The sequence below is a fragment of the Nelusetta ayraudi genome, unplaced genomic scaffold, assembly GCF_046127955.1.
Source record: "Nelusetta ayraudi isolate G7.1 ecotype Tasmania unplaced genomic scaffold, CSIRO-AGI_Nayr_v1 ptg000042l, whole genome shotgun sequence".
Classification (NCBI taxonomy): Eukaryota; Metazoa; Chordata; class Actinopteri; order Tetraodontiformes; family Monacanthidae; genus Nelusetta; species Nelusetta ayraudi.
Window position 1 is genome coordinate 15,830,500 of NW_027466092.1, and position 27,357 is coordinate 15,857,856.

Below are 27,357 nucleotides of genomic sequence, written 5' to 3' on the forward strand. Positions count from 1 at the left end.
AAACAACACCCTCCCCCAACGACAGACGCCTCTGGCTCCCCGTCCCTCCCCTCCCCCCTCCCCCACCTCCCTGGCTCCTCTTGCCTTCATTCATGTCTTCTGTTTTCTGTTTTGTTTCGCTTTTTTTCCCCACCCCACCCCCCTTCTCACTCATCCAGCTTCCACTCCACCCGCGTCTCCCCTCTGTCTCTCGCTAACTCGGACAGCTGAGGCCCTAATGACATTTCACTCGTCCATCAGGCACATCCAGCATTGATCAATAAGCACTTTGAGTCCACTCCACAGCACCACACCAGACTTAAAATGTCTCCCGTCTGTCTCTGTCAGTACTTATCTATCTGCTGACAAGGCCATATTAGACTCGTGGGCGGGTGACTGTTTCAATAGATTTCACAACACACTGCTGTTTGTCTCTCTCTCACTCTCGCTCTCCCTCTGTCTCTCTTTGTGCGTGTGTATGTGTGTGTGTGTACTGTAAGTGAAGGACACTGGGGCTCTGTCTCTGTGCCTTTATGTTTTCAGATCTTTAATTTAATTTGAAGAGATTTAAAAAGGCTGCAGATTCTACAGCAGCAGGGCAACAGAAGTTAATTGTGTCACTGTGCGAGTTTTTAACCGTCTGCCTTTGCCCTGCTTCTTTCTTCATTCAAAAAAATGATAAAATCGTGTCGGTTCTAAACAATGATCAGCACATATAGTATATGTTCGTTTACATGAGCAAGTAAAACTGACGAGATGTATTTTCTTTCTCTTTAGTTGCATCACTGTTTACTAAACCGAGTGTTAACCTTGTTTACTTGCTTGACCTTATTCCTCATTTCTCGCACATAAGTTGTATGAACCGACTGGTGAAACGGCAAATTCTGCCCTACCAAATGAGGAAACCGAGGAAACCTCAGTGTCTTGAGGAGCTCACGTGCTTTGATGTCACACATCACATGCAATCCTTTTTTGTTCAGCTGCGGTCGGCACACAATAACAGTGAGTCATGCCATTCTCTTATCAGCGCCTCCCGCTCTCTGTTTTCATGTTTTATACATAAAACGGACAAAGGTCGTAAGGATTCGTCCTCTGGGGGCCGTCAACTTTTGCTCAAGGACTTCTCCACAAACCTTCATCCTGGGGAAGAAAAAAAGGGAAATTTTTCATCTCTAAACCCCACATGTTTTTGTGTGTGCACATGTGTGTGTGTGTGTGTGTGTGTGTGTGTGTGTGTGTGTGTGTGTGTGTCTGTTGTTTTGTTTTGGCTGACAACAGAATCGTGTTTGGTTTTACTTTTAAGTTTTTGGATCAAATGAGCAAACTGATGAAAACCAGAGGAACCACAAAAACCACGTCTCAGATCTTCAACTTTGTAGTCGTTCATCCAGCTTTCAACTGTTGGGGGAAGTTGGGTTTATATCACTGCTTTAGTTTGTTTCTTTATGTTTTCTTCCTCCGATTGCGTCACAACACGAGCGAAAATACAAAAAAAGACAGAAAGACGGAAAAGTTCCATTACCTCTAACCGTTTCCTTCCCTTAGTTGTTTTTGACTCACTGTGATGTTTGAATAAATGTTTTGTCACTAGTTATAAATTGTATGAAAAATGAAACAACTTCCAACCAAGCGTGTTGTTTAAAATTCATGCAATAGTGTTCCGCTCGGGTCTGAAACCGGCCGTGCGGCTCACGGATGATGTCCCATTTACAGCCCGTGCACGTGTGTATCTAAATGTCCATCTAAATATCATTAAGCAGGAAATAACATGCTCCATATCACCTGCTATGGCGATTGAATCAGGAGTGTGTGGGCTCATATGCCCCCTAACCTGAAACTCAAATCCCATCAGGCCTTTGTTTCCTGCGTCCCGGCTTCCTGCTCTTAAAGTACACTTGCCTTGTTTTTAAACCGGAGTCTGCTTCAGCAGCAGGACCTTCTGTCCAAAAAACTTTAAGCCTTGTGGCTCCCATGTGGCACAGACTTCCAAACCTCAAGAATGTGAAAAAAAATACACATTCTCCAGCCCAATTGCGTCACTTTTGTGGCGCTTATGTCAAGAGTCGCTGCAGTGGTTTGTGCCACTATTTCCCCCTCACTTGTGCTTTATCAGTTTTTCTGTAAGGCGAGTCGTGTGTTTGAGGTAAACAAAGTCAAGTTCTCGGAGTTCATCCGAGCTGAAAAAAAAAAAAACTAAACAAAAAACACGTCAGGACTCTTCGTGCCAGGGCAGGTTTTTTATGAATGGAGTTTTTTTCCCTCCCTCTCTCCGTCTCTAACTTTCCTTCTTTCTCTTTTTTTGTGAATGAAAAACAACTGGAAAATCCAGATTAAAAAACCCCGGCCTGCGATTGGCTGCTCGCAGCCCACGCCCCGCCCACTGTTGCTAGGTTCCCGAGCACGGCTCCCGTGATTGGCTGGCGCGCTGGAGGGGGGGAGGGCGAGACTTCATTCATAAGTGAGCGCATTCATGCGGACAAAGGCAAGGAGAAATTCGAGCCTTTGAAAGAGGAAATGCGCCAATCTTCGAGCCCGTGCGCTTCCAGCAAGAAAGTCGAGTCTCCATGTTTATTGCCCCCCCCCCTTCCCCTCCCAGCTCCCCCCGCCTTCTCCCTCATTCATGTCTGCAGTGAAATGGCAGCACAGCTGGGCCCGAAACGAGCACTCTTCAACTCCGATTAAAGTAAACGCAAACTCGCCTTAAAGCGCGTCAGAATAAAGTTGCGGACACGCACAAGTTATGGTTGCGCACGCACATCTGTGTCCTGCGTGCAAAAGCGGACAGACCGTGGTGTCTTTGAACGCAACTGAAAACCTACTAAAAGCTTTGGAGACAACAAAAAAAACCCAAAAAACAAACAACATGACACAAACTTTACGGTTCGGTTTTTGTTTTTATTAAAAAAAAAAAAAAAAAGAAGAAGAAGAAGAAGAGAGAAAACCAAAGTGCTAATTAACATGGACCAACAACTGCGATTTACAAACTGTGAAATCACCTCAAAGTTATTTTTTAATCCGGCGCGTCGAGTCGCCTTGTCACACGCTCGAAGAGATTTGTACGGGGAGGACAGCGGCCTGCTGGGTAATCACTCGCCATCACTTCCCCTCGGCGTTTTTTTTTTTTTTTTTTTTTTTTGTGAATGGACCTCATTATGCATGCAGCCTCCACGCAGCTCCATTCACAAGGCTGCGCTCCCTCCTTCTCCCTCCGCTCCGCTGCAAGGCTGCGTGGATCCGCGCAGCCCAAATGACCGCAGACGGCTAACGGATGGATTATAAGATGGATGGATATTTGGACCAGCAAGTGCCTTACACTTTAGCAAATGTACGTATGGTTGTTGTTGCTTTTGTTGTTGTTTTCGCTACGCTTCCATGTCGCGCGTTCTGTCGACGCGCTTCGGGCTTCTCGCTTCTTTTTTTTCGCCTCTTGCACGAGTTTTGCGTACAAGCCCAACGCGCGCCGATGTTTTTTTTTGTTTTTGTTTTATCTGTATAAACTTTGAAAAGCGCTAAAATGCTCTATGTCTAGCGAGGCAAAAAAGCTCCCGGGTGCGTTCATTCCAGGTGATTTCCACTGCTCGGACAAACAAAAGTGCTCCCGTGTGCCAAGCGGTCACTTTCCGAGGACGCGGAAAGCAGCGCGTCGTTTCCACCTCCACCACTCTGATACATGTTGTGCCCCGTGTGCTCGCACGAGTTCACGCAGACGTCGCACCTCACTTTATCCATGTTTTGTGTGTGTGTTCGTGCAGAAATCGCATGGAAATGGGCCCTTAAACAGACTGTTGATGGCAGCCAAAAGGAAATACATGGAAACAGAGTTGCCCCCTCAGGAATCTGAAGGTAAAAAAAAAAAAGAACAAACTGTAGTTTGGAAACTCTTCTTTTTTGACCTGCTGTCCTTCCTCCACCGAGCATGGCTGTTAAACCCGGGGAGATGTCAGAGTCGTCACTGTGTGCATTTTTATTAACGTCCAGCAGGACATATAGAATGACCTCCCTGCTTGTCTCTCCCCTCCTGTCTGCAGACCTCTTCCAGGATTTAAGCCAACTGCAGGAGACGTGGCTGACAGAAGGTGAGTTCTCTTCACGTTCCTTTCTTTCTTTTTTCTTTTTTTTTACTTTAACTCTTTGTTTTCTTGTGCGATGAGGACTCTGAGCGGAATACCGAGACCTCTGAAGAGTTAAAACACTTTGTGGTGGTGGATCTCCTCAGCCAACCTCCATCCTTGAAAAGCAGCTGAGCAGTGTTTGCTCCCGTGTTTTCTGTCAGTCCAGCTTTAGAATTGTGAGCTGAAATGCTGGAAAACTAAAGACAACGTCCTCTCTCTCTCAGTCAGAGTGCTGCCCTAAACTTTCTGATGCAACACACACAGGCTCATAACCCCAAATCTCCCCCAAAAAAAGGAAAAAGAAAGGGCTGGAGAGCTCACAGACGGGTCGTTATTAGCTGTGAGCGTGTCCTATTTTGGCCATGTTGACATGGCAGCTTGCAGCCAGTGCAAACAAACTATTTAGCTATTTGGCTCATGTCAATCAAAGGCGGGCAGCGGCCAAATGAGGTCCAGTCAGAGGCGGCCGTCGACCACTTTGCATCACATCTGTGATTACGGAGTGAGATCCCCGCCGAAAAGAGAGGTGCGAGGTCCTCTGTGTTCTTTGGGTGCCACCCTGCGGCCCAGAGGTGGCCAAAGCTGCACCCAGAGGTGTGAATTTGGGGTGTGTTGGATGCTTTGATGTGCCTTGGTGTGTGTGTTTGGGAGTGTGGGGGATCTGAACTGCTGGAGCTGTTGTCCACCTTGTCTTCATCCAACTGGATTCTTGTCTCTGTTTCCCACTTTGACCAGTTGTGTGAATTCTTCTTTGTTTATTTATTTCCCTGCTGACTTTTAAAAAGTTTAGACGTGTCTAACGGCCAGACAAGGAACTTTATTTCTTTCGAATTTTGATACATTTTGCAGATACCTCAGCGAAGAATATGCCACTCTATATCCAAAGAAAAATCTCACATAGTTGTTTAGTTTGTGAAAGGGTAACTCTTTTGAAAGTTGAAGCCGGATGCACAGGTTGGGTGACTGTGCAAATCTGTTCTTCAAAAGGCCCTTCTGTGATTTTGTGTTTTCTTTTAAATTGGCCACAGAAGCCAGAGATTTGTCTTTAATCAAATGAGAAAAGCTACAGATTTACACACAACCATGAGGATTTTTTAACTGACAGGGGAAGACGCTGTTTTGATGCAGTGCCGAGATGCTGCAACAGATGTTCTAGTCTTACTGCCACTGACGAGAAATAAAAAAAATCATGTCCTTTGAAATTGATTTTGAGAATGAGGGGTTCTGTGGACTTGAATTAAGCTGCATAGATCTGGTTAGCCACTTTGTTTGGGAGTTTGGGAGATTTTTTAGGGGCTTATATTGACTAGACTTTGTCAAAGTGCAAAATGGTAAGGTTATTCTTATGTCACCTTGTAAGTCAGTGCTGCCTCTGACTCAGGCAAACTTTTGAGCTCACGGCACATCAGAGAAGTGAGGCAGGATTGTGTGAAGAGCAGTTTAAATAAAAAAGCTACTTTGGAGGGAACCGGGTGCTGCTAACGGCATGCAGGGCCGTACCTGTATTAGCTGTTGCGCCACTTCTCATGTAGTCTTGAAAAAAAAAAAAAGCTACTTTGCTCAAGAACCAATAAAAGGGCCACAATGGGTTACTGTCACTTTAAAGTTGGAGGCTGTTTGAAATCACACCTAACGGCTTTGTATTGCTCCAGTAGGAAAAACCCCTTGCGTTCTCACCAAAGTTGAAAGGATTATTTGGAATCGCCCACAGCCACATATTTGTCCCCACATCTTACTTCGAGTGGAGCTTGACGAGAATTTAACAATTTAAATTGAATCTTCCGCCAGAAGCAACAGACCCTTTGCAAGACAATGATGTGGCAGGAAAAGTGTGTTCATGAGCTGCAGCCCCAGAGAAATAAAGAGGTAAAGCAAATGAATAAATAAAGGGGCGTCGTGGCAAATGTACAAATTGGCTGTGGCAGCCCTGCAGTAAAGTCACAGAGGGAGCAAAGCAGCGGCGGCAGCAGCAGCGGCGGCATAGCGGGGCCGAGCGGCAGAGCTCTATCAAAGTGTTATTTAAGCCTAAGTACTGGCTTGTTTTTCAGCTTCCCCGGGCTTTAGACCTCTCCTTTCCTGTGGCATTAATTAGAGACCTTATCATGACTGATTGCAGTTGTGAGGGATTCACCGAGATTGTAAAAAGCTGGCTAGCTGGAGGGAGTTTTTTTCCCCCCTCTTCTTCTTCTTCTTCTCCCTTTTCTTTCTCTTCTTTTTTTGTCCCTCCTCGGCAGAGCGAGAGCGGAAGCGAGGCAGAGACAGAAAGGGGAGAAGTGTTGAATGGCAGGGGTTCAGGAGCTTGTCACATCTTGTCTCATTTTTGTAGGAGGGGTGGGGGGTGCGGGGCCTTCAGCTTTATATGACTGGGGCCGTTCTTCAGGCTCCTCCCACCGAGATCTCCCACTGTGAGGGGAGAAAAAAAGAGTCATTCAAGGTGCCTGGAAGCGGCGGGGAGGAACGCTCGCCTGTGCTCCCCGTAAACACACTTTCCTTCTTGTGCTGACTTGCATCTCAAAGCCCCTGACGAGGTTTTCCTGGAAACAAATCAGATACACATGCAAGCGTGCACGCGCGCTCGCACGCACACACACGACCAGAGAGGAACATGCACAAACGGCACACGCTGCAGGCCTGCGAAGATGTCTCCTCAGTCCGTCCCCTCCGTTTGCTCTTTATGAGGTCCAGCCTGTTCTGTTTTTTGGACATGTTGAAACTAGCCGACTTGATTGATTGCTGGAGCTAAATATCAGTCGCTGCTCTGTCTCATGCAGAAGCTCTGCCTCCCCCGCTCCACCACTGCCACCACCACCCGAGGGCCAAAGACTGCAAAGTTAAAAGGGGGGTAATTTTATTATGGTATAGTAGGCCACAGGATGCACTGTTGTATAAGAAATCAATGTCATTTATCTGAGCATGCTCCAACCACCCACCCCCCCAAAAAAAGAAAAAAATACAGTCCATCATCCGGTTTCCTGTGTAAAGGAAGGAGGATTGTGATGAGGGACAGTAAATTTGAATATCTTATTTCCTCTTTTTGGCTTCTGTTGCTGTTTGTCTCTGTTTTTCAATGTTGCTGTCTTGGGTTTTGGTTTCTGCGTCTTACCAAACGGTGGATTGAAGAACCGTGAGAAAGAAAAAGTTGAACGTTGGGTCACACCTCATGTGTGAGGTTACGGTTTCACGAAAGAGATTTTTTTTTTTTTGGTGCGCTGCTTATAATAAAACGTGGAGTAAAATTTTATTAGAGATTTTGGGCCAGTTAGTCATTAGCTGGTGTGGGGCAAATAATGTAGATTTTAAAAGGAATGACACCACTTTGGCCGGTTGTACAATCCTGTTGCAGTTTTCCATCCTGAATCTAAGATGAGACTTTTTCTGTGACAAATAACAATTTTGGTTTCTCGTCACTTCACACAAACCTGTTTTCACATGGCACATATTCACCCAAAATGAAAAAAAGCTTCATGTGTGATGTTGGATATGAGACAATTCACCTCATCGTTCACAGCTGGCAAGAAAAATAGAATTGTCTCGCTATCTGAACTGCCAGCAAAAAGCACCTTGAATAGATATGCACCTTTTTTATTCCAAATTTGCCAAAGTTTTACATTTCCATGAATAATTTTTAATGTGATCCAACTCGCACACCACTAGTGAAGCTAGCCCTCCGTTGTGCCACTGAAAAAAAAAACAGAAACCTGCACAACAGGAACTAAAAGGTGGCCAACCCTGGTTCCGGTTCTGGTGGCTCTTTAGGTAAATCTGACTGTTGTCACCCCACTGAGGGTGTTGGCGGTCAAATCGTTTGCCAATCCGCTCTGTCCTTTCTGTCTGCGTGACTCAGCGTCCGAAGCTCAGAGGGGATAAAACTGTGAATGGATGCCCAAACAAAACAAAAAAATGAGCTCGACAATGGCGTCTGCCTCGCTGCGCTGCACCTGGGTCTTTGGCACCATCCGTCTCCGATTGGTTTCCAAAACTTACGTCTAAAAAGAAACATGCATTGGCAGGAGAGTGTGGTCTTCCGAATATCTCTTCTCCTGTTCAAACATTTTACTGGCAGCCCGTAAAAGCCAAACCACCCTCTGATTGCGGGACCCCGTCCCCTCTGGAGCAGAAGGGAGCCCCGGTTCACTTGATTCGTCATGACAGACTGTTTTAATCTGTTTAAATAGGCAAAGACTTGTGAAAAGTTGGTGGTAGAGACCCAACTGTGGTTTTCAAAAGATGAGTAGGGTGTAATTTGATGTTGTAGCTTTTCCAGTTGCTTCTTGTAGGAGGATTAGAAAAAAAAAAGTGAAATTCCACCTGTAAATTGCAGAGTTAGTTTGTGAGACTTTAAAAAAAATCAATAAAATAGTATTGACTGAAGAAAAAAGGGGACGGAATTCCTGGTCCTGGAAAAGCTATGTTTTCCCGAAAGCAAAAACTAATTTCAGCCGCAATTACCTTCAGATAATTATGAAATTCTTGGGGAAAAAAATATGCAACTTGTTTGACTGGCTTGTGCTCCACAATATTCTGATAATAATGCTGTTATCTTTTTTTTTTCCAATTATTTCTTTTCCAGCTCAAGTTCCTGACAGTGATGAGCAGTTTGTTCCTGATTTCCACTCGGAGAACTGTGAGTGAACCACTCTTGATCCCTGCGCGGTGACTGTGTTTAACTGAGCGGCCAGGCAGGGTCGATGCAAGTGAGCGCCTCAAAATCAGCTATTTTTCCAGTCCTTATTGAACGGACTAGATCAGCTTGTCGGTGCGATATTGATCTGTGCGTCACACTCGGCGGCTCGCCCATCTGTTACATCTGAACCTTGGGTGTCTCCGGAGCAAGCGGAGGAACAGGTGGGTTTCCTGGAACCTGCCGATTCACACACACACATACACACTCGCAGACACACATCTGAGGCAGCGGAGGCCTTGCTTTATGCGGTGCTATTTTGCATGCGTTTGAAAAGGCTAGCCGGGTCCGGCCCAGGAAACCAGTAAGGGAAATATTCAGGGTGCAGGTACAAAGACGGCCTCCTTTGTGCACATCGGAAGATGTAAAATGGAAAAGCAAATTCCTGGGCTGCACAACTGAGCCACTATTTGAATGACTTTCCCTCTCTTGTTGTGTGCTCAAACAATGACGGCTCAGGATATGGGCGGGCGGCGCTCTGCAAACACTTTTTTTCCTCCTCTCTCTCTCTCTCACTCACTCACTCACTCTCTCTCTCTCTCTCTCTCTCTCTCTCTCTCTCTCTCTCTCTCTCTCTCTCTCTCTCTCTCTCTCTGTCTGTCTTCCTCTCTCAATCACTCTGTCTTGTGTCCCGCACCTCGGAGAATAATCCCACCTCCCAAAGTCCAACTGACAGCTCGGGGCTCCAGTCAAAGGTGCTTCCTCCGCGATGGACCCTGTGTGTGTCTTTTGTTGTGCAGACATCGTGTGGTTGAAGTCGCCCTCGGTGACACAGGCCCCGCACGACATTGTCGCCCCGTGTTGGGCCACAATGGCGAGGAGGAAGTGCAGATGAACCCCAGGGGCCGCGCAGGGGCCGTGTCTACTTAACCCCCTGACCCGACAGCCAATCAGCTGTCAGGCCTGCGCTAACGGCCGAGCGGGGATATGATTTGCGGGGTCACGGGGGCTCCGGTTTGACGGGCAGCTCACTTAAACACGACAGAGACACTCTGGCGTTGACAGACAGTGTCCCTGTTGGTGGCGCTGAATGGCTGCGGTGTCTCTATGCAGCCGGGGACATTTGGCAAAGTGGAGCTGACGGGCGACTCAAAATGAACCTCGAATGCGTCGAGCATCCTGTTGTCTTATTATTTCTTTCTCAACAATGGTCGCCACTCTTCTTAAAACTTAGTAACTTGTAAGTTAAGAAGGTTTTAAACCGTTTTTTTTTTCTCAGATATTGCAATTTGCACGTTGCACAACCTTTCACAGATTTTAGTTTTTTTTCAGTCACTCACTTTTTAAACTGAATGTGCTGCAGTCTGTATTTCTCCTTTTATTCAGATTTAAAGAGGTTTTTTTTACATGGGAAAATGCAGCCACGTAATGAAAATTGTCTCCCCAGTTTTGCACACAAACTCACACCATCATTGCATCAACACTTGTGGGCATTTTTTGCATGAACAACAATGTGACATGCATTGCTTTGATCAGATTTTAAAACTCTGCAAACAAAAAAAAGTAGTTTGTATTTATTTCTTTATTTAAATGCCTGTTGCCCATTAGTTGCTCTGGCAAGTTTGAAAATTGCACTGATGCTGATACTGACACTGAAACTGAACCCTCGGCGTCTGGCGTTGTCCCTTTGAAAACAGGTGACTCACCTGTTTTGGAAAACTCAAGCACAAAAAAAAAGAAAAAGAAAAAAACAACATAAAGCAGAGCAATAATCCCAGGTGACCGGAATATAATTGAGGCTTGTATTGAGAATGGCGCCCTGGTAAAATTAAACGTTGTTGTTGAATGAGTCAGGTTGCTACCTGCCTTGGGGCGTGGCGTTGACAGACAGCCACAGACAGACAGACGGCAGAGGAAGACTACCTAAAAATAAAATAAAAAAAGTGAAGAAAAAAAAACCCAACAACAATGGGACACGTCGGAAGGCTGGATTGGGGGTGGGGGGGTGAGGGCAAAAGGAGGGATTGTGCAACACCTCCCCGCACATCTGGTGAACGTATCTCATTTTGCTGCCTTCTCCCTCGGCTCGCCGCTAACAAGCGCGCTCTGTCCGCCATCGGAGGGGAGGTTACGCAAACAGGCCCCCTGCACATTCACGCTGAGCGTGTCTGTGTCCATAGCGTGGCTTTTGTTGTGCTGAACTTTGATGACAAAGTCCGAGAAGAAACGGCCCCTGCAGGGCACGACTGAGCTCCTCCACCTTGACGAGCCTGTTTTCTCCTTTTCCAGACTCTTTTTAAAAGTTTTTTTTTTGTTTCCCCCTTCCGAAAACCTGTCGGGAACAAACACGCAGAGCTGTCAGTCAAATTTATGCCCCGCACACTTTATAAGGGTGCTGTATGGGTGCGCTGGAACCTCCGAGAGACGATTGGTGAAAAGTCTTCGTCCAGCTTTGTTGTTTACACTCAAAGCAGCTCAAGAGATGTGAGCCATTCATAAATTTTCTTCCCTGTGTGCGTAAGAGGAAGTGCCCCCCTCCCTCCCTCCCTCCTCCCCTCTCTTTCCCCTCCCCTCTCCCTCCTTCACTCTTCATTCATAAAAAAAATGCCCTACAGTACTACAGACGCCCCCTCCTTCTACCTCCTTCTCCCCCCTCCCTCAGCCAACTGGATACTCCAAACCCCTCCCTCCCTTCCTGTGTCTGTGCAAACTAAGTCAAAATTTACCCCCCCCCCCCCCCCCCGCCTCCTTTCTCTCTTTGAGTGTTCCAAGATGTGAACTAATCCTGAAGCTCCCAAACTTGTGTGGGACGATTGTTTTAGTGTTTTTTGGGGGGCATTTTTTTTTGGTCCTTGCAGTAATTATATAGGAAGTTGCGGCGGCTATAGAATGCAGTTTCCCTAGGTTGAGCAGAAATTTGTGCACGGCAGAAGAAAATGACAAAAGGATGAAGGAAAAATGGGGTAAAAGTGGAACGATGGGAGAAAAATGCTGGTTTCCTTTTTAGTGCTTGCTAGTCTTTGGTGCGTGGCAGTGTCATCGAGAGTCGCAGGGACTCTTTGCTTTAAAGGCCTTTTGCAACGCTTTGTTCTATTTCGCTCAGTACACTGCTGTAATTATTTGAAGTCTGTGCAAAATGAAAAAAAAATCCCTCAGAACCTAGTTGTTAGACCAATGTGGCAAATTCGTCTGTTGCGAGAGCAACTGGAAGACGGCAGGAGGTTTCGACAGTATTGTGTTTTTATGGCGACATCATCTAAACTTGAAAACCAGGTCCCACGGTAGTGAAAGTGTTGGAGAATGAGGCACCAATGTGGTCGCGCGAACCAGGAAAACTGCTGCCGGTGGTAAAGGGACATCCAGATAGAACTTTGAACACTTGCCGCGATGCTTACGGTGAAATGTGCAAACGTGTGAGTGCGACTGCAACGGAGGTGCCTTGCTGCCGCCGCATCTGCCGCCACTATTGTGTTTGCTTTGTCACCGAGCCCATGAAAACATAGTTAGTGTGTGGAGCTGGTTCGTGTTTTGTTTTTTTTTCATTATTGGATTCCACAAAAAGAGTCCCAACTATTATCCCGATGCACAGCGCTGCAGAATTGCGTGTGCCCTGTATTTCCAGCGGTGAGGGGAGCCGTGCCCGGACCAGGACTCCTCTCAATCGGCTCTTTTTTAGCGCACGGGGGAGATTCCCTTTCCCTTTCCAAATCCTTCTCTTCCTGAGAGAGAAACTTGCCACTCCCCCCAAGCCCCCCCCAAAAAAACTTGTGCTGCCCAACAAAACTGTGCAGGATCATCCAGGTGCCTGCCAAACCAGGACGCTCACCCACTCCTTGGCCTGCCTGCTGTTTATTGTGGTGATTTTGTTTTGACTATGAGTGAAATGGTCGTGTTCCTTTTTTTTGGGGGGGGGGGGATTTCTCTCACTGTCTCTCTCTTAAACACACACACACGGGCGTGCACACGCTCACACTCGCAAACTCCAGCGCTGCAGTTTTCTGAATGGCTGGGTTGTGAGAGAGTGGCTGAGGCAGCACTTCGGACTACGGGGAGTAAACCTTCATTCATGACATTCACTCTGCGGCTAAACAACCTCTCAGGCAACCTGCAGTTGCCTTAGAGTATTTCAATCATTCAAAACGCTTTCTTTTTTTCTTTTTTTGAAGGTATTAAACATTTTTTTTAACCCAACAAAGATGAACACTGTTTTTCAACTGCCTCCAAAATGAGGCTAAGTGTGCCTTCGGAGTGTCACTGCAAGTTTAGAGCATTATTTCATCCGTTCTGCTCAATCAAATCCAGAGAAAATGGCTTTGTTAAGGCCGAGTGTGTAAAGTAATAGGCGTTTAACAGCTTCCAGTGGGGAAGTAAAAGCTGCACTTGTGGCGTGTTGATTCAGAGCCGCTCTGTCAAAGAGGAAGGGAGGGGGGCAGGAGGGGGAGGGACGGGAGGGAGGTGGGGATCAGAGCCAGGCGGGGCAGAGTTTTGTGAATGGACGGCAGTGTGTGTTTTATTACGGCAGAAGGGGGAAAAAAAGTGTGTGAGTGTTAGTATATAACAGCGATGCTCACGCGTGCTTTTGTGCGTCCATATTGGTGTGTTTACCGCGGCTGTGCTCGCCGCGGCGGGGAGGCCTCCCGCTAAAGCCATTCCAGACCAATCAGGGGCCAGATGCTGCGGCCAGGACGACGTGGCGGCAGAGACGTGTGACTGGGATTCCAGAGAGTTTGGTGGGAGCGTTGATAGAGATGAGTAAAGTAGAATGGGAGAGTGACATGGTGTAGGACTATAAGACAGACACACAAAGGAGAATACTTATTATTGGCCTAAGAATAGAAGGTAGGTGGTCTGACCCGTCCAGGCTCCATCTCCTAGTTAAAAATGTATCATCACCACCAAGCTCACAAACGGTAACAGCCAGTTACAGCAATTGTGTGGACGATGCCTGAACCAGTGAAAAGTATTCAGTCCATCTCAGTTTTTTAATTGCAGAAACATGAACAAACAGTCATACTCCCTTTACAGTTCCCTCCTGTTTCTATGCTTTTCTGACCCACACTGTCAATACAGCCATCTATTTATTTATTTGTTTATTTATTCTTGTGCTCCAATTACAATTGAAATGGCTGAATACATTCACACCTGATATTTTCCTGGTGTTTACAACGTTACTCGGACACGGTAGTAACTCCTGCCCAAAGAGTTGCAAGATGTAGAATAGAAGAAAATGTAGAATATGCAGGAATGCGTATTCATTATACCCGTTGTGTCCCTGGTAACCTTTGGAAGAGGACTTGCCCATCACACACAATCTGTGTTCAAGATTTTTCTACATCTGTAACTTTATGTAGATCAGGCTTTACTGGTTTCGAACCAACCAAAAATCTCCCTGATCCTGTGGTGGCCCTCTAGATCTCCCTCAGTGCTCTGCCCTCCAACAGGCCCTGAAGCCCGCCACGCTGGCTGGACCGGTGGTAACCTGCTGACACAGAGCGCTAGGTGTGTGGTTTATTCCGCGCCTCGAGAGCGGCCGTATGACGGTATCGATCAGCGCTGCTGGAGAAGCAGTGGCGGGAGGAGATGGATAGGGCCGGTGGACGACTTGATAAAGATAAAGCGCAGATAAATCAGCAGAGAGGCAGATAGGAGGAGGAAGAGGGGTCAAAAGTGGAAGCGGGAATAACCGCGGTCAAGACGGAGGAGGGTGCGAGGGGGCCGTGTGCAATTTCAAATGAAGTTGGCCGAGGGTGATGCATCCATTTGTGGACGAGGCCAAATTTGGCCCATTCGACAGCTCAAAAACACACTTAACAGCCGCGCATTGCTCGCGTACCCCCCGCTGGGGCGGTGGCAGCTCATTATATCATTTCAGCAACAGTGCAGGGGGCTGGGGGGTGGGGGTGGATCGATGGCACATTAAACATTAAGAGGGGACGGCTATATTGGGGGCTGAGCGATGGAGAGCGAGGAGTCAATATTGTTCCAGATTAATTACATCTACCCCTCGCCTTCCCCGGGCCGTCCCCCGTGCCGCACACGTCCCCGCTCAGGGATGTATTGTATCAGCTCCACTAAACAGTGGCGCAGCCACCGGATTTATTGCTGGTCAATGACCATTTATAAAAAGCCAACTCGGCACAATCGGGAGCAAAGTAGACAATGGGGAAAAGGCGAGATGTCAGAGCGTTTGGCGATCAAAATTGAGATGCGACGGCGGAGATACAAGGGTAATTATTACACTCGCCAGGCAGGTTTCTCTCGAGGTCACGACTGTGCGGCTGCAGATCCTTTTTGCTACCATAAGAGATCTTGTTCTCACCTGCTCTTAATGAATGAATAAAAGTAGAATTTAGTAATTGTTTCACTTAAATAAAAAAAGAAGCCAAGCTGTCCCCTGCCTGCCGCTCTCGACTTCTTGCCGGTCGACAAAGGGGAAGTGAAACTCTGGCGCTTGCAAATAAATGGACCGTGCGACCGCTTGTCCTCGTGATGCGTCACTCAGATCTACATCCTGTTGGCCAACGCGACGCGAGGCACAGAACAGCTGATTAACGGCCGACCACAATAAAAACAACAGCCTCAACAAATCCAATTGATGAGAGGGGGCCGCGGGCCGACCTGGGCCCATCCGCCACCTCGCTGATTCCACTTTCCATCAATCTCGTTAGGCTCGTTTGGCAGCTATCTCACAAGCGTTCTTTAAATATTCAAGGAGGCCTGCGCCATTATCAGATGGGAGAGGACGACCTGTAAATCACATTGAGCGGACGCGAATGCAGCGAACGCTCCGGTGCTCCTCTCGCTGGGGCCGCTGTCTGGGCCCCGCCGGCTCTCAGAGACCAGGATGAGCCGCTCGGCTTATTTTTCTCTCTCCGCGTCTTTCCTAATTGTGCAGTGACCTGAGAGAGAGCGAGAGGCACACATGTGCAGCACATGTTTCCATGGAATGACGGGATAAAATCTGTAGCCCAAACACTCGAGATCATGTGATACCACCTCGCTTCCCCACCACCTTCATTTTTTCTCCGTTGCTCTTTTGTGCTTTTCTTTTTCTCTATTACACTGTACAAAAGCAGACTTGCTCACTCAACTGTTAAAGTGTAATAAAGTTCATAGTTAGTATTTTTGCTATTAATACTTATTATATTTATTGGTAGGACACTTTTTTTTTAAGAAAATTTGGGATTTGGAAAGATTTGGGTGCTTAGATTAATATCTGGATAAAGGTGACAGCAGCATAGAGAAATTCCTCCCACTGGAACTGCTGGAACTTTCGGATGGCTTGGCTATTTAAAAGACACATTTTGGAAATGATTTAACATAAAGGTTTCATTTGCAGCCATTACTTTGGCTACGCAAACCTAAAGCTGGCAGAGTTATCAGCTGTTGTTTGTAGTTTACTGTGATCTGGTTAGAGGTCTGAATGAGGATCAGCCTCGCTTCCTGGGCTTGTAGGCTATCATAGCACAGTCCTTTAAAGTGGCACACTTTGCTTTCGCATTTATACGCCGCCCTCTAACCACAATGGAGCAATGTATCAGCAAGGCAGATAATGTGATTTGCAAATTAGGCACTAAAATAGCCTCCCTTTTAACTTTTCAAACCAACGTGGCACAATTGACGTCCACGCTTTTATTTATCCAGGCAAGGAGAGATTCAGGTCTTTGCTGCTACACAGTTCCAGCTTGCTGCTGGTGTGCTTCATATTGAGGCATAAAGTGGCTTGATGTACAGCCCGTATCATGCAAGATAAGAACCAGATCTCCAGATATCCCAGAGATGATCCTTCTCGGAGCAAGACTCAAGTCCTGTTTGTTTGATTGGACCCATTAAGTGTGTATTTACGTTACGCTCGCGTGTTCTTCAGCTGGGCGGGATCCAGTCACCCAGTTTGACGCCACGGCTGATGTCCGGTGATTTATTGCCAGTGAAGCTGTCGTGCTGCTGACTTCCAGAGGCTCACGACTTGGCCAAGTCGCACATAAACATTGGACATAAGACTCTCCAGATCCGCTGCTGCCTGTCCTCAGATCGGATTTCCTTTCAGCAGGGCCTTTAATGGTAGGAAGTACAGGTCTCGTAAGAAGCTGGAAGTTCATGGCAAGGTCTTCTTAAACAGCGTTCAAACCTCTTCATGGTATTTTTTTTTTTTTTTTGAGAGCTGCACAGAAGGTTCAATTCCTGACTCTCTTCAATTCAATTCTCATTCTTCTGGCTATAATGACGGTTTTAGAATACCAGCGTCACTCATGAAGGTATCCGCCCTAAACTTTGGACTGACGCAAAGTGATTCTCAGCTCTGACGTCTGACTTGCAATTTTTTTTTTTTTTTTTCACTTAAGTCCTTGGACAACTTGCACATATTTTCCCTTTTCTGAATTCATTGTTTTCAGTATATTATTACTTAAATGTTTTAGGACAGTAACTTCCAGCTTGGAATTCTGAATTTTCCGTTGAAATACATTCTTGCAAAATCTTTTTTTTTCCCTGCATAATACTGAGTGAGAAGATATGAGAAATTGGAATTTTGACTGTTTGACTTTTCTCCATATAAACCAAATCAGTGATACGTTAATATTTACATATAAGCATCAAAGTTACATTCAGCTTGTTTTTCCTAAACTTTACCGTATTTCCCGCAATTCTTAAGGAATTCAGCTGGGATCTTTGAAAAGCTCCTGGTACCACTGTTTGGCTGAGGTGCCCACCGTGTAGAATGAGGGGCTGTTTACACTCTCTCGAAAAACATGTTTAGACAAAGCCGTCGTCGAAATGTTTTTTTGTTTATACGGATTCGCTGGAAACAACATTGAAAATGGTGTAGTACCTATGCCAGGCCTGGTGTGGCGCCACAAGTTTACTACTGAATGCGGAACAAGGAGAAGAACACCTGAAACACACCGTGTTTAAAGAAGCAGTAGCTCGCTAACAACATTAGCACCACAGAGAACAGAAAGAAAGATGGCTTGCGAGAAGATGGTCTGGATAAACAACAGAGTTGAACTTCTACTTCCAGTTACTTTAGAACACAAAGCCTTAAAAGGTCCACGTAAAGGTTGACTGGGAGTCGTGCCAGTAACAGTTTGCTGACATTTTCTGTCATTCAGGTTTCCTGCCTCAATCTTCCAGTCTGCCGAGCAAATAGAGAATAAATAAAAACTGAAACAGGAGATTTGCAAACATTCCACGATCAATCCATGAGCACTGTGTGTTATATTTCACTATTGTTTTATTATTATTTTTGTTTGAGTGTGTCTTGGGGGGAGGGGGGCATCACTGCTTATGTCATTTGTTTGTGGTGGCCATCCATTGAAAGGAACCCTCACCACCTCCACCATCACCCCCACATGTAATGATCCCTCTACTTCCTAAAGCACTCAACCATGACCATCACCTTTCACCCTGCATCCTCCCCCTCTAAAGGGACAACATTTACATATGTAAAAGTCACTCCACCCTGCTTTTAGCTGGGCGGAGGGGGTCATCCCTTTACCTCGCACCTCAGAATGGGGCAGTGGGTGGGAAATGGGCAAAATACGGTGGGAGGGGATGCAAGATTGGAGCATGGGGGGAACCCTTTGACCTCCCCCATGGGGGAGGAGCTTGCCACTATTCAGCGCGATGACATGGACACACAAAGCTCTTCCGCAAAACTGTTAACCTGACACGCCAGATGGAAAGTGTCACAAATCGTTTTGATTTAGTTCACACCTGGGATAGGGCCCACAGAAAACATTTGGAAAGGAAGAGGTCCCCTTCTGAAAAACATGGAAGGCAGCTCGCAGTTGGACGAGCCCTCTGTCTGTCACAGTCAAAATGTGTGGCGCATTACTTCACTAGCAGTGGAGCCTTCGGGAACAAAACCATGGTTCACTGGTGCGAAAGGGGATGCTTAGCAGTCACTTGGTGGATTGCCACCCAATGGCAATCTACTGTAGGGTCGAAAATGTTTGTTTTTGATAAACTATTTCCAAAACTAGTAAAAAAATAAATAAAAAATCATTTTCTGCTCATCTTCTGCAACTTTGATATTTAATATCTAGTAGCATAATTTTCTTTTTGTCACAACTAAACCCTGAATTTTGCTCCTGTCTCCATCTCTATAAAGGACACTGCTTGTTCTGGTCATACTTCAAACAACTGGAAATGCTTCAAAATGACAGCTTTTCATGTGGATTTGTGAGACTTTGGACTTGAAAGATCTAGCTGTCTTGCAAACCTGCCCCAAAAATGCCTCTTTAAGCACACAGACGACGTTGTGTTGTCTGTCTTCTCACTTCTAAACACCTGTTTATCATCAAACTTCCTCAATTGAGAGATCCCCTCCACGTAGTTAAAGAAGAAAACAAAACAATGAAATACGAGGGTCTGTGATGTAACGTTTCATTCTACTTCAAGTAGTCGAAGAGGGTCACATTGCCCCCCAAACAAAAGCAGGAAGCAAAAGGAACCCATAACTCTCCCTGGATTCGTTTACAGGACTGTCACCACCTTATAAACTTCAGCAGCAAATTTGACATCATTTTGGCTGGGGAGATTAACCGGAACAGGCTGGATGGCTTGTAATATTATGCGGGGACAGGGGTTTGTTATAAGTTGAGGTCTATTCCTGGAAGTGGAGCTTGGATTAATTCCCCCCAGTTTGTGTTTAACCTGAAACATCTATGGGATGAATTTTGACACGTTTGTTATAAATGTCCACTGGCCATGTATGAAGACCTTTTAAAATCAGCGTCAAAACAAATTTCATCCCAACTGAACTGGCTGCCTTAGTCTGGAGGTTTAACCTGAAAATAAGTGTAAAGTTAACAGAAAGCTTGGTCATGTCAACATATAAATGCGTGTTGTAGCAAATTGGGTTCAGTGATTGGAAAGTCATTAGCAGAACAGCTCTAAAAACCCATCAGTGCAGTATGAACTAACCTCTGTTGTGGGACCAACTGACTAAAATCCTTGTTAGTATCTAGTTGCTGCATGTTTTATTTTTATTTTTATTTTTTATTATTTCAGTGCTTTCGTATTTGACATAAATCAATTTTTCTGAAAATTTCTCAACACACTTTCCATTGTCTAATACAATGAAATATTATGAATTCAGAGCTACAGCATCTTTCCTCCCAAAAGATGGTCACTGGTCCTCTTGCATTCTTTCACATTGGAACCTGGAACAAATATGACAAAGTAGCGGGTGTAACGTAGGAAAGAATGCTCTAAATACACATTAATGGTGATTGCCCACTTTGCAACGGGTACTCATTTTAAAATAAAGCTCACACACCCATAGCGCCGTCCTGTTCACATATGCAGTCGTGGCGCATCTGCTACCGGGCTGCAGCGTCTCGAACGGAACATCCTCATAAAACCAAGAGCCACATCAAGGGCACCGCTGGAGCCAATCGCATTATAGGCTGTGTCTGTGTGTGTTTGTGTGTGTGTGTGCTCTCCCAGGATTGTTTGCGGTTCATGACCATGGCAGGCAGAGAAAGGCCGGGTTGGGGTGGGGGAGGTGTCAATAGACAAACACTGGTGTTATTAGAGTGGCCGTCATGTGCCACCCTCGGCGCACCGGCAGCCGAGCTGTCGGAGACTTAGAGGAGGCTGGAATCCCATCGCGTCTGTCTGGGAAATCTGCCTAAATGCTCTCTAATCCCGCTGATCCTCCACTAAAGCCAACACTTCCTCACCTGCTCGGCTGCCATGGGAGAGTGAGAACAGGCCAAAAATAGGCAGGTTAGGATGATGAGGACGATGATGAGCAGCAGCAGTAAAGCTATTTTGATTGTTCGACTTGGCCATTCAAAAAAAAAAAGACGGAAAGAGAAGAGCAACATCTCTCCCTCAGGCCAGTCAAACTGGTTTAGGAGTGGATCGCTTGAGCAACGATGGCAAGGAACTCAAATTTTACAAGTAAAACAAAAAAAAAAAATTCCAAGAAACCTGAAAGATATTCTTGATTTTTATTCAACAGCAAAATGTGAACAAATATTAGAACAGCTAACAGTGAGAGCCATCTTGACCTCTTTTTTGTTTGTTTTTAACTCAAAGTATTGATTTAGAATTGCAGAAAGACTTAGAAAAGACTTGACGGTGGGACACAATGCAAATGACAAGAACATTTAGAATTTTTTTCATCCTTGTTAAATGAAAAAAAAATTCTTTACTGTCCTTCATAATTTGACCAAGAGCCTGTTTTCCAAAAAAACCTGAAGCCATCGCAATCGCTCCTCTCCAGCTTGACAGCAGATCGTCCACGCCGCCGTTCAAAGTTCACGACGTCGTAATCTCTTAATCATTTCTGTCTGTACCCTTCCAGTCCGTCGTCGACTGGCGCGGCAACCTTCTCCGCTCTGATTCATGCAGCCAGACGTTTTTCCCCCTCCTGTTTTTTTATGAATGGACGGCAGCATGTAATTACCTGAGAGCCGAGCTTAGCGTGTCCTTTAGCATCGGCTCCACACCCACCGCTCGCAGGCACGCACGACTCGCACGGTGAATGCAACGCACGTACACGCACACACACACACACACGCACACACATGCCTCCCCAGCTGGAAGTGCACAGCTGCTGCTGTTTACCCTGTCGGGACCAGAAAAACATCCTGTACACTTCTCCGGGTGAAAACCTCCCCTCACATAATAAACACAAGCCCTCGGCTTAGTTGGAAGCTCCACTTTGGGTGGTTTCTGTGGCCATTGAGACGAAGGTCTCCTGTAGGAATCCTTCTCTATGGACGGCTTTTTTTTTTCTGCTCAAGATACCGGCAGAGTTTTATTTGGATGAAATGGGAAGCTGCAAAAAATGTGCGACGCACATTTTATAATCTTGACCTAAGAAAGCGCTCGGCCCCAACTGTCCTTTCCTTCCTTCCGTTCTCTTCCCCCCCTTGTGTGGCGCACGTTGCCAACATCTGGATACCAAGAGGAAGGAATGTTGAGACTGGGAGATGGGTGTATATGTGCTGCTCTAATAGAGGTGTGACATTGGCTTTCATCGGTCCACAGACATCTCTCTGGCCCGTGGAGTTGTTTAGCTTTCAACTTGACTTTGACAAAAGGGAAGTTTTGGCTGCTGTTGTGTCTGGACGAGTGAGGAGAAGTGGGTGAGGATACTGCCAAACAACTGCTGGAATGCTGTAGTGTGTGTCTGTGTGTGTGCGTGCGCAACACTGTTGTTTGCACGCCTGCGAGCGTCCATTTATTACTCTGTCTGTCTGCAGCCTCCCTGCAACCTCGCAGTCACTTAAGCATTTTTGGCTGGCACGTAAAAGAGATTCCTCTGCAGACTGGACTGTTTGCTTTTTGCACTCTGAGCTTAGCAACCGTAGTATCGGAGGAGGAGGAGGGGAAGGGGAGGGGCGGCGGGGCCGAGTGTGAAAAGAACGTACAAATCCCGCCGTGTGTAGGTGTTTTGTGTACACCAACCCTTCTGTGTCTGTGTGTCTCTTGCAGCGGTGGCATTTCACAGCCCTCCAGTTACCATCAAGAAGGAGCCGCAGAGCCCGGGCTCTGACCCCAGCCAGTCCTGCAGCCACAAGCAGAGCTTCAGCTACCCGAGCGGAGAGCAGTGCCTTTATGCCAGGTACTGTAGCAACAGGTCCTCCCCACAAAAAGCACTGTACGTGCTCACATCTGGGCCCTCTGTGGCACTCGGGCACCCTGCTGTGGTCTCTTGCGCACCACTTCACTTCATTTTCAATACAAACCTCCCTGCTAGTCCTACTATGCACTGTTACTGAGATGAACATAAATCTCTGCTGACACGAAGGGCATTAAGTTTGGCTGGTTTTCTTGAAAGTATAGCATAAAAAGTAGGATACATTTCTCAGTGCATTAAACACAAGAAAGTATAATCTCCAAAATCTTGTTCAGGATGTGAACAGTCCACAGAGCACAAATCATGCAGTGTGTGCAATTTATTTTTGCATAGAAATCCTATATGATCATATAGTCTGGGTGTCTGTGGCCTTATTTAAGGCTTGATTAGGACTCCCTCTCAATCCTTTCTCTGGTCTCTGCAACAGAGGCTGACTCGACTTAACTTTTCTCACTAATGTCTTATTCATGTCTGACTGGTCAGCCATCCTGTTGGCTCTGCTAAAATCAACTGACCACACGCTATTGACCACAAAGCCCCCCTCACCCTCCCCGCCCCATTAGCTCTGTTTGTTCTATTGACTGCAAACAACAAGCCATAACTACCACCCCCCAGCAACCCACCAGTACAACTAGACATGTTCATTTATGCATGTTCTCATTGAGCGCCTCTGTGTTTTCCAGTGCCTATGAGCAGAAAAGGGCTGCGGCAGGGGGGGCCAAGAGCTCCTGCCCCGGGACTCCCATGTCTCCCATGCAGCAGCATTACTCCCCCAAGCCCGCCGCGGCCGGACGGCCTGATGCCGGCTACATGAACCCCACCGCCGCCTCCCAGCCACTGCCCAGCAACAGCTACCCCATCAACGCCAGGTGAAGCATCGCACCGGCCAACAATCACATCTTTCGCTCTTATTTTTTAAATTTCATTTCAAGGTCCAGTGTGTAAAATCTTTTAGGAAGCCCACTATTGACTATTGACAGTGCGTCTTCTATTTGGACCACAGTCAGGTGGGCTTCCTCACAAAATGGTGGTGCAGGATGGCAGCTAACTAGGAGCCAGACCCTTATTGCTTTGTGTATATTCTTAAATATATATGAGAACCATTGTAAGGGTAGGAAAACCAAATTACTTACTTACTGTGAGTATATACTTTAATTTATTTATGGGCAATATGTTTAGTTTATTTTTATGTTTATGTTGAGACAATGGACCTTTAATGCATAATGGGTCAAATATTGATCCGATATTGAATGTGAAAATATCTGAAAGCCCTGTGGATGCATGTGCACTTGTCTGTATTCAGCTGAATCAAAGTGTACATACTGAGTTTCTGCTATGATCGGCGAGCCAAGAATTGATTGAACTGAGCAGATGTTCTTTAAGTTGAAATAATCTTTGTCATAAGTAGTGTTTTCAAGAAACAACTACTGTATCATTTAGCTGCAAATAACCATGGTCACAATACTAAAAGGCTTCATTTTCTTTCATCCACAACTGCCCGGCTTCCATCCCCAACCCCACCTCCTCCTCTCCACCCTCCCTGATTAACCTGTGGCTAATCTCTTAAACCTCTATTTCCTCAGTTCCAGGTATCAGGGCCCTCCAGGAGACCCTTTGTGCCCCCAGTTCCCACCACCAGGCCAGGCCTTTCAGCGCATGCCATCTGCGCCTGCGGGACATGGCGGCGGTGCAGCCGGAGGCGGGGGCATCGGTGGAGGCGGTGGCAGTGGCGGAGGAGGTGGAGGTGGCGGAGGCGGAGCTTACCACCGCCAGCACTCGGACCCCTGCATGCCGTACCTGCAGCAGAGCTTTAAGCAAGAATACCTGGACCCGCTTTACGAGCGGGCCGGTCAAATGGCCGGCAGCGGGCACGGGAGCAGAGCAGGACACGGACCCCCCCACCCACACCCCCACGCCCACCCTCCTCACCCACACGCGCACTCACACCCCCACCCTCACAGGTTCCCACCGGCCCACATGATGGTCAAGCAGGAGCCCACAGACTACACCTACGACCCTGGTAAGTGCTGATCTCAGATTCATCCCTGTCAATCAGCTACTGAGCCAGTAATACATAAGGCAGTACTGCAAAAAAGCCAGTTTGAAGCAAAACCAGTAATACATAAAAAATGCCAAAACAACAAATCTCGACCAGAAACAGTCTTGGAGTTTTTGCGTTTTCACTGCTGTCTCGTGTATAATTGCTTTGTTGGCAACACACACCTGGTTATTGGGGATCATTTAAAGTGTTTGGTCACAAACACAAATACAAGCAGACTGATGCTACAGAAACTGAGGGTCATTTGTCCTTGAAACCAACACTTTAAAGACCTGCAAGTGTGTAGCGAGAACAAAATGTCCAAAAGGTAAACAAACGTCTTCACTCCATCCAGACTCCACCTCCCAAAGCTCCTCCTTTCAACTCCCTGACACTTTGCAAAGAAAAGGAGAAAGAAGTGTTTTTTTTTCTTTTTGCTGCTACACTCCGCCCTCCTTCCCTCTCTCCCTCCCTCCCTATGTGTTAGCGAGAGGCAGAGGAATTTCATTGAGAAAATGGAGGGCACTGGAAAGACTAGAGTCCCTGGTGGAGTGCTCCAGGGTTTCAGGTTGCACCGGCGGCTTCCTTTTTCTGCAGGCAGATGAACTCATAATGGAAAAATGAGCGTGGCCACAGTAACCCGAACCTCTCACTGACTGGGCGTTGGGAGAGGGGGAGGGGGCCAAGAGGGGGTACGGGCTGAGGTGGCTGGCTCAGGCACTTCAACAACAAGCCGTGCAGCCGGAGAGCACGGAAAGGTAGAATAAGTTGTTAGCTGTGGACTCAGAGCAGCTTCAGGAAAGCTGCCTTGAAATGAAGACGCTAACGACAAATCTTGAAGCGCGGCTAAAAATGTCCTTTTAGCTTTGTTAAAAAGGAATTTTTCCTTTTACCACTGAGGGGAGGAGGTGAAGGGTGCACTTGGTGACAGAAACCTAAACATGTGCAAAACGGTGGTTTGTCAAATAACCTCAACTTTAAGAAAAAAAATTAGACCGAAAATCCAGCCGCTGCAATAAGAGAATGTTTTTTTTAATAGTATCAGATTTTTTATTTTTTTTGTAGCATTTGCAGCAAAAAATATATCTGTCTTTCAGGGGCTTAACTGTGAACCAATGGGTCCTGTGGAGAAACCACAAGGCTTATTATTCGGAGAGCCAATGATTGTTGTTTATGTGTCGCTGATTTACGAGTTGACACCAACAACAAAGACTGAAGGGTTTTCCCACTTAGTGCAGTTTCAGGCAAGAGGTGGTGAAGCACAGAAAGGATGTGCATGAAGCTTTTTGTTTTCTTTAATAAGTAAATAACCAAGAAAAGTTAGGAAAACAGTTCCCATGTTTCCTTTTATCGTCACTGTTAAAGCGGTCTCTCCCAGTTTTATGAGGAAGTTCCAGGGCTCAGTCGCTGCCACTTTGCCACCTAAAAGGACTCGGAACTCTGCACACAATTGACCTCAACTGGTCCGCCCATTGCAGACACACAACCAGCACTGCTGCTGCCCCGGAATGGAGGGTTTGATTTTCCCCAGTGGCACCTTATCACAGCCGCAGCGCTGCAGCCGCATTCCCCAGGAGTGAGTCACGGCTACGGCCAGAGGCAAAGAGCTGCACCTTCTTGCTTTTTTGTACTCTTGCTCGTCTCCTTTGTGCAGTTTGCAGACACTGTGAAAACGCAAAGACAACAGTCGGGGACGCGCCTTATTTTCCAATTTGGGAACGAAAACAGGCACGGAATACACAGGAACACTGGACGGGACAAAGAAATGCCCCCATTTTCAAGCAGAAACACAAGTGGCAGCGCTTCTCTGGAACAGGCAGTGTACTGGTTGAAATTGTCGGCGCAGGCCGGTCAATGATGAGTCCGGATAAAGTGCAGACACTGTATACTGCGCCTCTCCTCTGGTTTGGTGACGGTGCTCACTCGTGGCCTAAAAATACCAGAGATACGAGGGAAGTGATATGATAAATGTAGCGTTTGTCCTTTCAGTGTTGTCACCGGACACACACAGTCTGGTGGGGGCTGAGTATTAGGAATGTCTTCCAAAGGTTGATTGGGTTGAGTTCTCATTTTTAGAAGAAGGGAAATTCATCCCATGGTTTTTGCTGTGCTTTTTCTCTCACAGATGTGCCGGGTTGTCCCTCCATGTACCACCACAACGAGGGCTACCCAAACCCTCCGCACAGCAGTGATGGTAACTTGACTTCCTGTCCCTATACTTTACACTTTTTATTGAGAAAATGTCCTTGTATTGAAGCACCCTGTCAAAAGTGCAGCGGCGTGAGAATCGGATGTGTGCGGTATCCACCTTTTCTGTCTCTGGTGAAAGCTCTGCGGTCATTGGCTAACCGGCGCAGAGTGTCCGTGTCGCCATTGGCTAACCAGCAGCATGTCCATGTTTCCATTGGCAGCGGCTCCAGGCCTCACCCCTGCCTCAAGAATCCCTGAGTAAACACAACCGGTGGAAAGAAAAAAAAAAAAGCCCTCCAGTTCCCTTGAAAAATAGAAAAACAATCCGTTCCTTCAGAGTCGCATTATTCCAAGCAATTTAAATTCTTTTTGAACAATTATGTTTGGGGTTACATGAGAGCCGTGCGAGTCCTCGAGGCTGTAAGATGTTAGAATAACTGCCCTGGCCCTGAGAGCCGGAGCGCCGCTGCCTACACCAAACCCTGCTCTCGGCTGCTCAAGTGCTTCTTTTCCTCCCTAAAGCAGAGTGCGCACTCGCAGCCTTAAAGTTATTCTTTGCATGAATGGGATCCTTGTGTTTTCGATGGGATGCCGTTCAAAGGCTGCGGTGGTCGCTAACGCACAGCTCTCTCTCTCTCTTTGTCTCCCAGGGTATCTGTTTGAGAACGACTCCCGCGTGGTGCCAGAGAAGTTCGAAGGTGAGCCCAGCGGCAACCAACTGCCGCCACCGCACGCTCACAATCGGGGCGAGGCGTTAGCCGGCAGCTATAGGGAGGGAAACCCTAGACGCGCTCAGTCGCCGGCGATCCCTACAGCCGAGCGA

The 27,357-nt window shown here is 46.7% G+C and overlaps 1 protein-coding gene across 1 annotated transcript in view; it reads left to right on the forward strand.

The window, feature by feature from the left end:
- The first annotated feature begins 3,131 nt into the window (after nucleotides 1-3,131).
- The window catches only part of etv4 (ETS variant transcription factor 4), a 28,054-nt gene continuing 3,828 nt past the window's right edge, over nucleotides 3,132-27,357 (forward strand). The window contains exons 1-9 of the mRNA XM_076034872.1: nucleotides 3,132-3,304; nucleotides 3,732-3,822; nucleotides 4,008-4,055; nucleotides 8,662-8,715; nucleotides 22,162-22,291; nucleotides 22,990-23,175; nucleotides 23,890-24,326; nucleotides 26,470-26,538; nucleotides 27,185-27,232. Of these exons, the coding sequence (XP_075890987.1) occupies nucleotides 3,248-3,304; nucleotides 3,732-3,822; nucleotides 4,008-4,055; nucleotides 8,662-8,715; nucleotides 22,162-22,291; nucleotides 22,990-23,175; nucleotides 23,890-24,326; nucleotides 26,470-26,538; nucleotides 27,185-27,232 (1,120 nt within the window). The 5' untranslated portion in view covers nucleotides 3,132-3,247. The remainder of the gene's footprint in view (nucleotides 3,305-3,731; nucleotides 3,823-4,007; nucleotides 4,056-8,661; nucleotides 8,716-22,161; nucleotides 22,292-22,989; nucleotides 23,176-23,889; nucleotides 24,327-26,469; nucleotides 26,539-27,184; nucleotides 27,233-27,357) is intronic.